The sequence below is a fragment of the Chionomys nivalis genome, chromosome X, assembly GCF_950005125.1.
Source record: "Chionomys nivalis chromosome X, mChiNiv1.1, whole genome shotgun sequence".
NCBI classification, from domain to species: domain Eukaryota; kingdom Metazoa; phylum Chordata; class Mammalia; order Rodentia; family Cricetidae; genus Chionomys; species Chionomys nivalis.
In genome coordinates this window covers 135,135,813-135,148,245 of record NC_080112.1, presented here as the reverse complement: position 1 = coordinate 135,148,245, position 12,433 = coordinate 135,135,813, and the positions used below count along the sequence as shown (strand labels likewise).

The window sequence follows — 12,433 nt, the reverse complement described above, 5'->3', positions numbered from 1 at the left end:
AAAAGGAAAGAAAGAGGGAAAGGAAAGCAAAGGAAGAGAGAGGAAGAAAGAAAGGAAGGCGATAGGAAGGAAGAAAGGAAGGAAGGAAGGAAAGAAGCAAGCAAAGTAGGAAACACCAGCTTCTAAAGGTAGCTAGAGGGAAGGATGAGAAGGGACCCAAGAAATCTAATCAACCTAACCCCTGCAATCCCTGGCTCGACCAGCGGCCGAGCTGGGGGCGCTGCGCGGGGGAGCCGGCAGGGGGCGCCCTCCCCGTTCCTGCCCCGTGGCTCTCGCAGCCGCCCCCTCCACCGGTCCTGACGTCCGAGCCCCCGCCTCTTTCTCGTGGGCTTTCAAAGGGCGCTCGGGGCAAGCCGGCCCTGAGCTTCGCTTTGGCAGCAGCTGAGCGAGGACGCTGTCGTTGTCACCTGCGCACCGCGGGCTCTCGGCACGCACGCTCCGGGTTCCTCCAGCTGCCGTCCGTCTCCTGAGCAGCAGGTGCCGCGGGGACAGCGGCTCAGCTTCGAAGCCACCAGCCTCGCGGGCCAGTCACATGGAGGGCATCAGCAGGCCGGCTCCAGCTGAGGTGCTGGAGGAGGCAGACGACTTGCCCCAGGGCAGGCTGCCTCCGGGGTCCGAGGGAGAGGCGGGGCTGGCGGGGCCCGAGGGCGCAGGGGACGCCGCCTCGGGCTGCGGCTGCGAGGCAGAGGGCAGCCGCGGGCCGCGCCGGGCTCTCAGGGCTGTGTATGTGCGCAGCGAGAGTTCTCAGGGGGCGGCGGCTGGCGACCCTGAGGCCGGGGCCCTCAAGTGCCTCCTTCGAGCCTGTGAAGCCGAGGGCGCCCACCTCACCTCCGTACCCTTCGGGGAGCTCGACTTCGGGGAGACCGCCGTGCTCGATGCCTTCTACGATGCAGGTGAGGGCGGGTGCCCCCTTGGTTCCCACCTCCCTCCAGCTGTCCTAGCTTTCTCACAAGCCCTGCCACTCCCCCACTCTGCCCTGGCCCTGTCCTGTGGTCTCCCCTTCCATCTTCCCACTGTTGATGCTTAGGGCAAATCTCTACCTCCTGGACATGTAAGGAGCCCTTGGACAGATAAGAGACTGCAGGCACTTAGACCCATTTCATCTTGTTTTTTATAGTAGCCAACAACACACTGTAGCGCCTAAGACACTGGTTCGCCACCAGGTTGAGACAGCTGCGTTCTGACTCATAATGGAAGCGAAATTACAGCTATGAAGTCGTAACGAAAATAATTTTATGTTTGGGGGTCACCACAACATGAAGAACTGTATGAAAGGGTTGTAACGTTAGGAAGGTTGAGAACCACTGATCTAAGATGACGTTGAACCTGTTGCCCACTTTGTTTTCTCCTGGCATATCCCCATTGTAAATTAATCACTTCAGTCATCTGGGAGTGCTGCAGTTTAAATCTTGTTAGGTAAAATGGATCACCTTCCTAATCCCAGGAGAATTGCAAGTTTGGGGCCCACCTCTGCTATGTACAGCGTTTGAGGCCAGCCTAGGGTCCAAAGTGAGACCTTGTCTGAATCAAGCAAAACAAAATCTTACCCATCACAGACCAATGATATCCAATGTGAGGCCTTGGGAGTGTTTAATTCTTCCAGGTGATTCCATTCTACAACCAGAAAGTGGCAATTACTGCCTGGCATTCATGTGTGTGGTGGCGCTCCCTAGTGGCCTTTTGGACACTTGCACAGGCTTATGGTGGGATGCAATCTTCCCACCACGACATGATGGTTTTTAATCTCACAATGTATAATACATTGCCAGACTAAGACCCTGTTCCAGTCTCACTGTAGTGAGTGCGACATAACGATCCAGTTTTCCTGTCACCGCTTTGAGTTGACAACAGTTCCTTCCCGTGTAGAATGAATTCTTACCTGCCTGTTTTCCTTACTTAACCTTTGGAACAAATTTGTGAGACCAGGACGGCATTCCTAAGCATTGTATATGACACAGTAATTGCTAGGGGATGTTGGTGCCTTAGTTCCTCCACTGGGCAAATGGAAATAACAGTATCTACCTTAAACCTGAAAGCATTTGAGCAGAGCCTTTGGGGGTTGTTTTCAAACAGTGTTCATGGCATGTCATTATAGCAGGATAGACGTTTTAGCTGTGTGTATAAAACTCAGCACTTTTGCATGTTTGGCAAGTTCTACCACTGAGCCACCTTCCCACCCCTTACCCCCTAAACAGCAATCGATTCAGCTTGTTTATTGGAGGCAGCCCGGATGTAGGTTTTGTTTTTTTTTTTTTTCCACAGCAAATGACCAAACCCTCTCCCATCTGGAAAGAGGTAGGGCGTCAGGCTTGTTCAAACAAGTGGCAGCTGTACCCGCTGAGCACTCTCTTGACATTTCTGCCCATGCACGTCTTTTCAGAGAAGTTGTTCAGGAGCCCACTTCACCTAGAACCACTCCGTTTTTCTCGACTTTTATTCATTCTGCTCCCAAACGGAGTTTGAAAAGTAAAATGTTCTTTGGGGCCTCGGGCCCAGGTCTCCCCTTGTCTGCTGATAGCCAGTTGAAACATCCGTGTGCAGCGTCTGCTTTTCTGGGCCTAGTAGTGTGTGCTCACATGCCCGAGATGCACACCTTCAGCTGCTTCAGCAGGCTCCTTTGAACAGACCGGATGTCACAGTGCCGACATGAAACCCGAGCACCCGGAGGGAGAGGAATCACCTTTGCTCTCTCTGGCTTCACACTGTTGACTTTTGCCTACAGCGTGAATCCTTTGGCCAGCCTTGCCCTTGTCGGGAATTTGGGCCGCTGCTGCTCCAGTAAGCGGAGTTCTTTATTAAACAGATGACCTCCACAGCCCTGCCCTTTCCTGGCTTCCCCATCGCCATTCTCACCAAAAAGATAGAAATCTGTCACTGACTGTTTTGTTAAAAAAAAAAAAAAAAAAAAAAACTCTAAAACCATGATGTAAAATTGAGTAGCCTCTGGCCACAAGTAGCCATTAACATTTAAATTGGTTTAAATGTAAAATACGATCCGTGGAGTCAGATAGCCTGTTTCAAGTGCCGAATATGGACAGTTAGGGGCTGTGTGGGAGATGGTAAAGATACGGAATGTTTTCCTCATAGTGGAAGGTCTCCTTAGCAATGCTGTTCTAGAACAGGATTAGTGAGGGAGGGCAGCTGTTGAACTGTCCCAAGTGTATTGTGGGGGGAAACCAGAGAGGTGGGACTTAGGCACTTCCTGTCTTCTGTTCTCATAGCAACTCAACGCGGGGTTTGATGTGTTCTTATACTGTTTTGTGTGGTTTTGTGTGTGTGTGTGTATCCTAGATTTTTGTGTCATTAGCGAAAGGTTGATTGGAGGAGCTTCAGGAAAGCTACAGGCTGATGGAAAAATCGAAAGGAACTCACACTGGAGCTGGGAATGTGCCTTAGTGGCAGAGCACCTGCTTAGCATACATAAAGCAGAATCTTGGAAAACAAAAGAACTTAATGCTGGGTACACTAGACGGGAAACCTTGGCAGTGAAATGGAAATAGAATGATAGCAATAATTTTCTTTGTGGTTATTCACAGCTAGGTAAGTATGATTTTTAAAAATAAATGTAGCAGGAGATTAAAGATGGCCTTGGATCTCTGGCGTATTCTGTCCCCACTGGAGAGAGTGGCCTGACGTGCCACCATGTTTTCATTTTCTCCAGAGATGAGACTGTACGAGCCCCTGCCCAGACATCAGCTGGTTTCTGCCCCCCCCCCGCCCCCCAGGCCTTTGGTGGGCCTTTCCTGAGCTGCCTCCTTTCTGTGCTGCTCTTACCGCTACTCGCTCAGCATTAAGCCTGGAATGCTCTTTAGTCCTTAGCAAAGTGGAAAGAAACATTTCAGCTGCAGAATTTAATTGAACCATGGCTGCTCACCTTGAGTGCATTCTAAATAGAGAGATTTATTAGCTGGTCCATTGCTTTACTGACTTAAGAGTATTTGTTACTATGGAATATGAATAATTTTGATTCCCAGCAGTCAACTTCCAAGCAGTTTTGCTATATGCCATAAACATTTAAGGTCCTCTATGTATCAGGCTTTGAGATAGCTGCTAGTCAAATCCTAGTTAAATACTGAACTTGTACAGGGTACACTGGAAGAAATCATGTTTCCTGTTACTTTGGGCAGGGTTTGAGCTATTGGGTGTGACAAGGTTTGGTATAAATGCTTGGTGGGTTCCGGGGTTTGATTTTGTGATTGGTGGGGGAGGGCGTTTCAGGACTTGGAAGCCAGTTTCATTCTAGCTTTGAGGGTAGACTAGAGGGCAGTCAGAATTGGACTCAGAGAGGGAAGGAAAAGAGAAGGTGCATTTGATAATTCACGTTCTTTTTCCTTTTCTCGTTCTTAAATTATGTTTATTATGGAAAATTTCAAGCATGCACAGAACTAAGCTTCAGCAATTCTTAACATTCTAACTTTCCTTTGATACCAGGGATTGAGCCAAGGGACTTATACTTGCAAGGCAACTGTTAGACCACTGAGTTATAATCCCCACCCCTCATTCTGTTATCTCTTTTCTACCCATTCCCCACCCAAACTTGTTACTATATTCGCTACATGTACAGCAATGAAAAGTGACTAGGCTTTGTATAACTCAAACTCTATGACCATATAGACTTCTGTCTTCCCACCCATGTCTCCTTCCACTTCTCTCCCCTCACTCCATTCTAGACCCCAAGCAATGACTGATTTTTCCATCACTTTAGAATTGAGCTACCTTTCTTGGGGTTTTCTATAAATAGACTCAGTATATCTTTTGTGGCTTCATTAACTCAGCATGATGTTTTTGAGATTCACCCATGTCATTACATGGCAATTTTTTCTTTTTTAATGCTAAGTACTATTCCATCATAAGAATAAGCTACAGGTGCCAGGTGTAGTGACAGCTAGGCTACCCAATTAGCGAGCTCAAGACTCCAAGTTCAGTGAAAGACCCTGTCTCAAAAAAATGAGGAGAGCAGTTAAGGAAGATGCAACATCAACCTCTGATCTCCACATGTGCTCCCGTATACACAAAGGTGCATGCACGCACGCATACACACACACACAAATATATTCAGACCATTCTATTAATGGACATTGGGGCTGCTTACAGTTTGAGGCTATTACAAAGAAAACTGCTAGGAACATCTGTATGTCTTTTTGTGGACTAGTGTTTACTCATTCTTCTTGGAATAGCTAGTAGTGAAATGGCTAAGTTCAAAAATTAGCTATATTTTCAGCTATATAAGGATCTTAAAACCCTTTATCTAAAGTGGTTATACTATTTTATATTCCCAGAAACGATGTATGACATTTTCATATCCTCATCAATACTTTGAAGTATTGATCTTTTAAAATTTAGCTTTTTAGTGAGGAGTATAGTAGTTTCTCATTGATGGATTTAATATGTCTTACCTAATAATGATGTCATGCACCTTTCTAAGTGATGTTTGTGACATGAATATGAAGTCACTTACCTATCAATTGTTGTTACCTTCTTGTTGAATTTTCAGCTTTTTTGATATATTTTGTGTTTAAGTACTTTGTCAAAGCCCTGAGCCTCTCTCTCTTGCTAATTGGTCCATTTGTTGATGCTTTTTGATGATGCAGTCTGATTTAGAATATCTTTTAGAGCTTTTTAGCCTGCATACCTAAAACACCTTCCAGGTTTTAGTTGTGTCTACAACTAGTCCATGTAATCTTCTGAAAGCTTACAGTTTTCACTTTTACATCGCAGAGCTTTCTCTAATGAAACTGACATTCTGAGCAAGACACCTTCACTTAAAAAATTTAGAGAGGCTAGTCTTGGCCTAGGCTGAATCTAACATTTGGAGATTGGTAACAGGACCTTGGCTGCGTCCTTTCTTCTCATCCTTTAAAGGCTCAGAAGTCCAGGTTCTTTATACTAAGGGCCTGTCTGCCATCTGAAGACAAATGTGTCTAAACAAAGGCTCAGAAGTCCAGGTTCTTTGGACTAAGGGCGTGTCTGCCATCTGAAGACAAATGTGTCTAAACAGACCTGCATGTGCCCATCCTCATAGTCCACTGACCTTGGAATGCTTGGCTTTACACGTCAGAATTTGAAAGTCTACTCTATTATCCGTTGGCTGAATGTATCTGAGTCTTGCTAAAAAATGTCTCGAAGTAAGTGGCAGTGCCTTGAATTGAGCAAGCGCTTACTCTCAGTTCTCTCTGTACTGTTCCTCTCTAACTCCTGCCACTACTTTGGTGTATAGTGTATTGCTTGGTGCAGTCGAGACTCAGATTTAAATCTCTTAAACAATCATCACATAGTATGGTCTCCTGTAGTTTTTAGGAAAAGATTCCTAAAAGAGTTTTTGTGATTAAAGGATGAACTTCCTCTCCATTCCTTGTTCTGAACTGAAGGAAAAGACCTCAAATCCAGCTTTCAGTGTGCTTTTTGTTTTCCTGTTCAATTGAGACACAGCATATACAGAAAAAGGTGGGTGAGTTCTGCCTAATATTGTCCATTTTTATAAATATAATTTCAGTTTGTACCTTTACATGTCTGTCTCCTTTTGTTTACTGTTGGTGTGTGGGCTGCCTCTATGACATCATTGCAGCCATAGCTTTACCTTTATGACATCATTGCGGCCATAGCTTTACCTCTATGACATCATTGCAACCATAGCTTTACCTCTATGACATCATTGCAGCCATAGCTTATTCCTTGCCATTTCTCTATAGTACAGTGGTTCTCAACCTTCCTAATCCTATGACCCTTTAATGCAGTTCTTATGTTGTAGTGACCCCAACCATACAATTATTTTCATTGCTACTTCATAACTGTAATTTTCTACTGTTATGTATTGTAATGTAAACATTTGTGTTTTCTAATGGTTTTAGATGGCCCCTGTGAAAGGGGTTTTTGAGCCACTGGTTGAGAACCACTGCTATAGTATTTCAGTGCAAGAAGATGCCACAATTTATTTTCTGTTATAAAGAAGCATTTGAGTTGGTTCTATCTAAGATAATTATAAATAGTGCTGCTGTTATGAATATTCTAGTACTTAGGTTTTTTAGACAACTTTATTGGGATATAGTGCATTTATTTAAAGTATAAAGTTCATAGGTTTTAGTGTATTCAGTTATGTAACTATCAGCACTGTCTAATTTTAGGCTATTTCTTTTAGCCCTCAAATAACAACTAACTCTTGTAAAAAGCCACCTGGAATCTAGTGAGAATTTCATTAATCCTTTCCAAGGGCAGTGTCCCCAGTAGTCTAGCCACATTATAGTAGTACCCAGCTCTTAAAGGTCCTACCTACTAGCTTTATACTACCACACTGGATATAAAATATTCTAACACATGAACCTTTAGGGACACAGTCAAATATTATATAAAACTGTGGTTTCCAAATATTCATTATATGAACTAGGAGCAATTACCATTTTGAAGTTTAGAATGACTGTTGGATTTTCATTAGATTTCACAAGACCCAAATTTCAAACCATGTTAGATGGGTTTATTTTGAAATGTGCTCTCTGTCCTGAGAAGGAGAATTCTGCATCTACAGTACTGCTTGTTACTAAGATACAGCTAAGTCTTTGTAAAGCCTATGACTAATGGACGTATGGTCAATACAAATAATAAGCACTCTGCATTCATTTTACAGTGGAAATCAGACATGAGAAAATACAATGAATCTAGAAGAGGTAAGGACAAAGAAGGATAGTTTCCTATCCATCCGTGAGTCATTAGCCCTGAATGGATCCAGTTGCCTTTAAAGGCTGTGGCAATAGAAGCCAACGAGGAAATGAAAAGCATAGAAGAGGTGAAATCAGAAGTCATGCAAAAGTCTCTATGTTTAGTCATCTTGAAGGAACAATTGATTTTCTTAAGTAAAAGATAGCAGTATGATTGTTGAGGAAGTAGATGTAAAATCCTCCAGTCCTTTCCCATTGACCGGCACTTCAGTGAGACAAATAGAGAAGAGCATCAATTTAGGACCTGTTCTTATGATTTTTGTCAATGCCAAAGAAAAGCTTCCTGACCTTTTCATGGTTGGTGGCATGTGGCAATAGCACAGCAAACCAGCTCTGCTCTAAAAAATCATATATCTCAAAGGTGAGTTGAATGTAGAAGTTGTGCTTAGAAAACCCTGCTAAGAAATAAGACCCCCAATATTTCCTCTTAATGAAACAGTAGAAGAAATCTGAAAAGAAACTACCATGTGATGAGGATGCAGTATATTCAAAGGAAGCCAGAAATGTGACAGCATGGATGATAATGACGGTATGGACGCTACTTAAACTGCAGCCTAGCTTGAAGTATAATTTGGCACATTGTTGTTCTGCATTGCTAATTGTAAAAGCAGCATTCTTGTGCAAAAGTCAAAGTGCCTTAAGTCATGCCATGCCGTGCTTTACAAATACTTCTCTGTGAGTAAAAGGGAATTAGACACCATGAGTCTGTTCACTTTAATGGGCACACATAGTTTGCTTATATATGGTTTATTTTGGTCTTAAAAATAAGTACTAGAAGGCAAAAGATGGAATTTCTTGATGGGTCCCTACTCTTCACCTTTCTTCTTCCTGATCAAATCTCAAAAACCCCAAGCAAGTTAACCCATCTGATGATAGCACCAGGTAAGGATGTGCTAAACGCTTGACACTGATTTGGTAGGTTAGCATTTTCTGCATAGTACGGTCTGGAAAATAAGGGTTTTTTCCCTCTCTTTAAATGAAAATAAGTTTAAATGATACTTCACAGCATTCTTTGTACTGGCCTCATCTGAAGTTTATTAGAAATGAGGAACAATGATAAAGACAGATATAATTTTAGTAGAAGTCAGTAGACATGGCTTCTGTTCCATAAAGGTGAGTTTTTTGTTTTTAAGGCAGTTTTAAGGGGACCAGCATTACCATATGTCTAATTACATTTCTAAATGTCTCTGGCAGAAAACTTATTCTGAACTCTAGCTTTTTGTTTAGAGAAAGAAAGGGAAAAAACCTCTCATTTACAATCATTTCTTTTTTTTTTCTACTGGGAGGAAGATAGGTTTACAGACAACCTGGGGTGTATTTAAAGACTGGCATGAGCCAGTGTGCACACACAATTACCATGTGTAAATCATTTGCTATCATACCATTAACTAATGCCATGATGCGTAAATTCAGTACTTTTAAAGCGCACTAAACAGTGTGGTTTTCTTTGTTACCTATAAAATATTTAACAAAAATGTTTAAAGGTCAGGCATGGTGATATACTTACTCCTGTAATCTTAGCACCTATAGTAGTGCAGAAAAGAGGGTGAGAAGTTCAACATCATTTGTTGCTACATAGAAAGTTCAGGATGAGCCTGTGCTACTTGAGACCCTGGCTCTTAAAAACTACAACAAAATTTTGTTTTCAATTGATCAAATGGTCTTTTTAAACTGGCAATGTTACGCACGCATATAATGTGTTTGGATCAAATCCATCCCCTATTCCCTCCCTACAATTCCTCTCCTATTCCCCCAACTACTTTTCTCTTCCAACTTTATATACCTTTTTTTCTTAAGGAAAAAAATCCACCGAATCTGTTTAGTACTTGCCCGTGTGTGCGTGGGTGTAGGGCCATCTACTAGAGCATGGGTAGCCTCCCAGGGACCGTATACCCAAAGAAAACTAACTCTCGCTTCCCAAGTGGACAGGTAGAACCACCTCCCCTGTCCATGCTGGAGTTTTGCTGCCTTGGTCTTCAGCAAGTTTTATCAAAAGTTTTAAGAATTTAAGGGGTTTAAATGAATTAAAACCCTATGTATTTCATATTATTTCACATTAACACATTTGGAATAATTATAATCGATAAATTTTTGAGGGGTATTTCAGTGATGAATTCAGACAATAGCCTGTTAGTTTAGATTTGAACAGGATCCTTGGCTTTTTGCGTTTTCTGATGGGGAATCACTTCCTAAAGAGAGTTAAACTGCATTAGATAGGAGTGTCTGTGCATGCCTGCCTCATTGCCTCATGACCAGAGAGGATGGTTTGTGCTTTATAGCAACCCCACCCCACAGCAAGGCTTGCCTGCAGCACTAGGAACTGACTGGTAGGAACTTTGGGAGGTAATGGTTGCTAAGCGCACAGAATGCATTTGGTAATGAAAACCTGTATTTTATCTCTTCCTTTTAATCTGTGATCTGTTTACCTAAGATTTAGCCTGATACGTAAATTGTTTTCCTCCCAGGTAGCTCAGTTTTAGCAAGAAAGTCAGGAAAGTAGCCTCAACTAGGCACAGGCCAGCCTAAGACTGAGGCCAGAAAAGGTGTGTTTGAGACGTCTCTGTTCTGCCCAAGTTAAGTGACCTTGAAGAGTCTGTTAATAGCTTTGTGCTTCATTTCCCCTACCTGCAAAGTAAAGCCAGACTGTTCCTTACCTGTCTTCTGAAGGGTTACTGAAACACAGCTGAGATGTCTAGAGGGATTTTCCATGTGGCAAAGTTTATGAAGGTTGTGATAAGTAACGATCTGAAATGATTGAGTGTTCTCTCTCTCTCTCTCTCTCTCTCTCTCTCTCTCTCTCTCTCTCTCTCTCTCTCTCATCTTTTCTCCTCTTGTTTGTAGTTTTGTTTATTTTTGTTTTGAAATGCAGTCTCACATTGTAACCTCGGCTGATCTGGAACTCATAGCAATCCTCCTGCCTCTTGAGTACTGAGATTATTTGAATTGGTGGCCTCTTAAAAAATTGCAGTCTAGTGTCTTATCAGAATTAGCATTTAGAAATTTGATGCTAGATTAGTGCCATAGTTGCTCCAAAAACAAACCAGTTGAATCTTGTCTAGATACAAATCCTCATGGTGAATTTAATCTATTCACTTGAGTAACGGATGTCAGTAAGTAAAAGTTTCAAGTTTGATGAGTCCAGCATAGTGACACACCCCTTTAATCCAGCACGTGGGAGGCAGAGGCAGGCATAATTCTATGAATTCAAGGCTAGCCTGGTCTGTCTACATAGTGAGACCCTGCTTCAATTTCTTTTTTCAGATTTGAAATGCTTTTATTATTGAACATGAATTGCTTAGAATTTGGAGAGGTTTTGCTGTGTAGCTCAGGCTGACCTGAAATTTGCAGCCCTCCAGCCACTGTCTCCTAAGTCTGAATTCCTTCTTGAGTAGAGGTAGTCACCTATCTAGTTTTAATTGGTACTGGAGAATCTCTGTCTAAGATCTGGGTAAAGGCACAGAAGGCTACCTTTCTGGAGGTGGTAAAGCCAGTATCCAGATTCCAGTGAAGAATATTGAATGGGCAGAGAAAGGAAGAAATTTATGTTACCAGATGAAAATGTAACCCACTTAGCAAAAGGCCACTCCATCAAGTTCAAGACTGCCTACAGAGATGAACTGTGTAACTTAAGGTCTGCTATCCTTCAGCTCTGGGCTCTGCCTCTTCCCACCACACTCTTTTCCTTCGCTTTACTTCCTATCCTCTAATTAATGTTAGTAGTCACTGTGGCCTTGGAATTAGCATCATTGTTGCCACTTACAATAGCTCCCTGTGAAGCACTTAAATTTAAATTTGATAAGTAATTGAGTCCAGGGAAGAATCGAGTAGGCAGACTACCTAATGTACTCTGCTGTTATTTTTGACTCTGCATATGTCTGCAGGGTGCAGAATTGTCCGTTTGAGATAAAGTGACCCAGCTGAGTTGTAAAGTATTTCCTCAGCATATATGTTTGTCCTTTTATTAGCGATAAACTCTTAATGGGTAAATTTTAATACCATAGACTCCTGTGTTAAAACCTCTTATGACTGTCTTTAAAATAAAATGCCTCTAGGTGAGACATTGATACTATTATTTTTTCTTCAAGTTCTCATCTTTCAGCCACACATTCTGAAATCTTTAGGGAGAAAATAATATAGCATCTAGTATTTGCTCAAAAGAATATAGAAGGGCATGGGGTGAGTGACAGTAGATATAAAAGGAAGCCTCTCATGGGCTTATAATTTGTGAGATGACGATCATTGGAATTTTATTATACCCTGTGTGTGTCTATAATAAAAAGGTTTTCAAGAACCTTACCAGAGGCTCCTCATTGCCTCAAAGTAGATTCCAGTTCCCTTGGGATGCTGTTATGACCTGTTACCTAGTAACCCTTCCAGATTCATCTCCAAAGGTGTTCTGGCTCTCATATTAACATTGCATCCTGTCTTGCCTCTGGTCCTTTGCATTTTCTTTTCTTCCTAAAAAACACTCCTCCCTTCCATTTTCCCCTCTATTGACACTCCAGTTTAGTTGCATAAGTCTTACAAATTCCTCCAGGCTTCTATTAACTGCCACCTGCCCAAGTATGGTTGAGAACCTTTCTTTTTTTTTTTTTTTAAGATTTATTTATTATATATACAACATTCCTTCCATGTATGCTCGCATGCCAGAAGAGGGCACCAGATCTCATTATAGATGGCTGTGAGCCACCATGTGGTTGCTGGGAATTGAACTCGGGACCTTT

At 42.4% G+C, this 12,433-nt stretch overlaps 1 protein-coding gene across 1 annotated transcript in view; it reads left to right on the top strand.

The window, feature by feature from the left end:
• The first annotated feature begins 405 nt into the window (after positions 1-405).
• Map3k15 (mitogen-activated protein kinase kinase kinase 15) overlaps positions 406-12,433 on the top strand; it is a 128,411-nt gene continuing 116,383 nt past the window's right edge. The window contains exon 1 of the mRNA XM_057759117.1: positions 406-893. Within this exon, the coding sequence (XP_057615100.1) occupies positions 533-893 (361 nt within the window). The 5' untranslated portion in view covers positions 406-532. The remainder of the gene's footprint in view (positions 894-12,433) is intronic.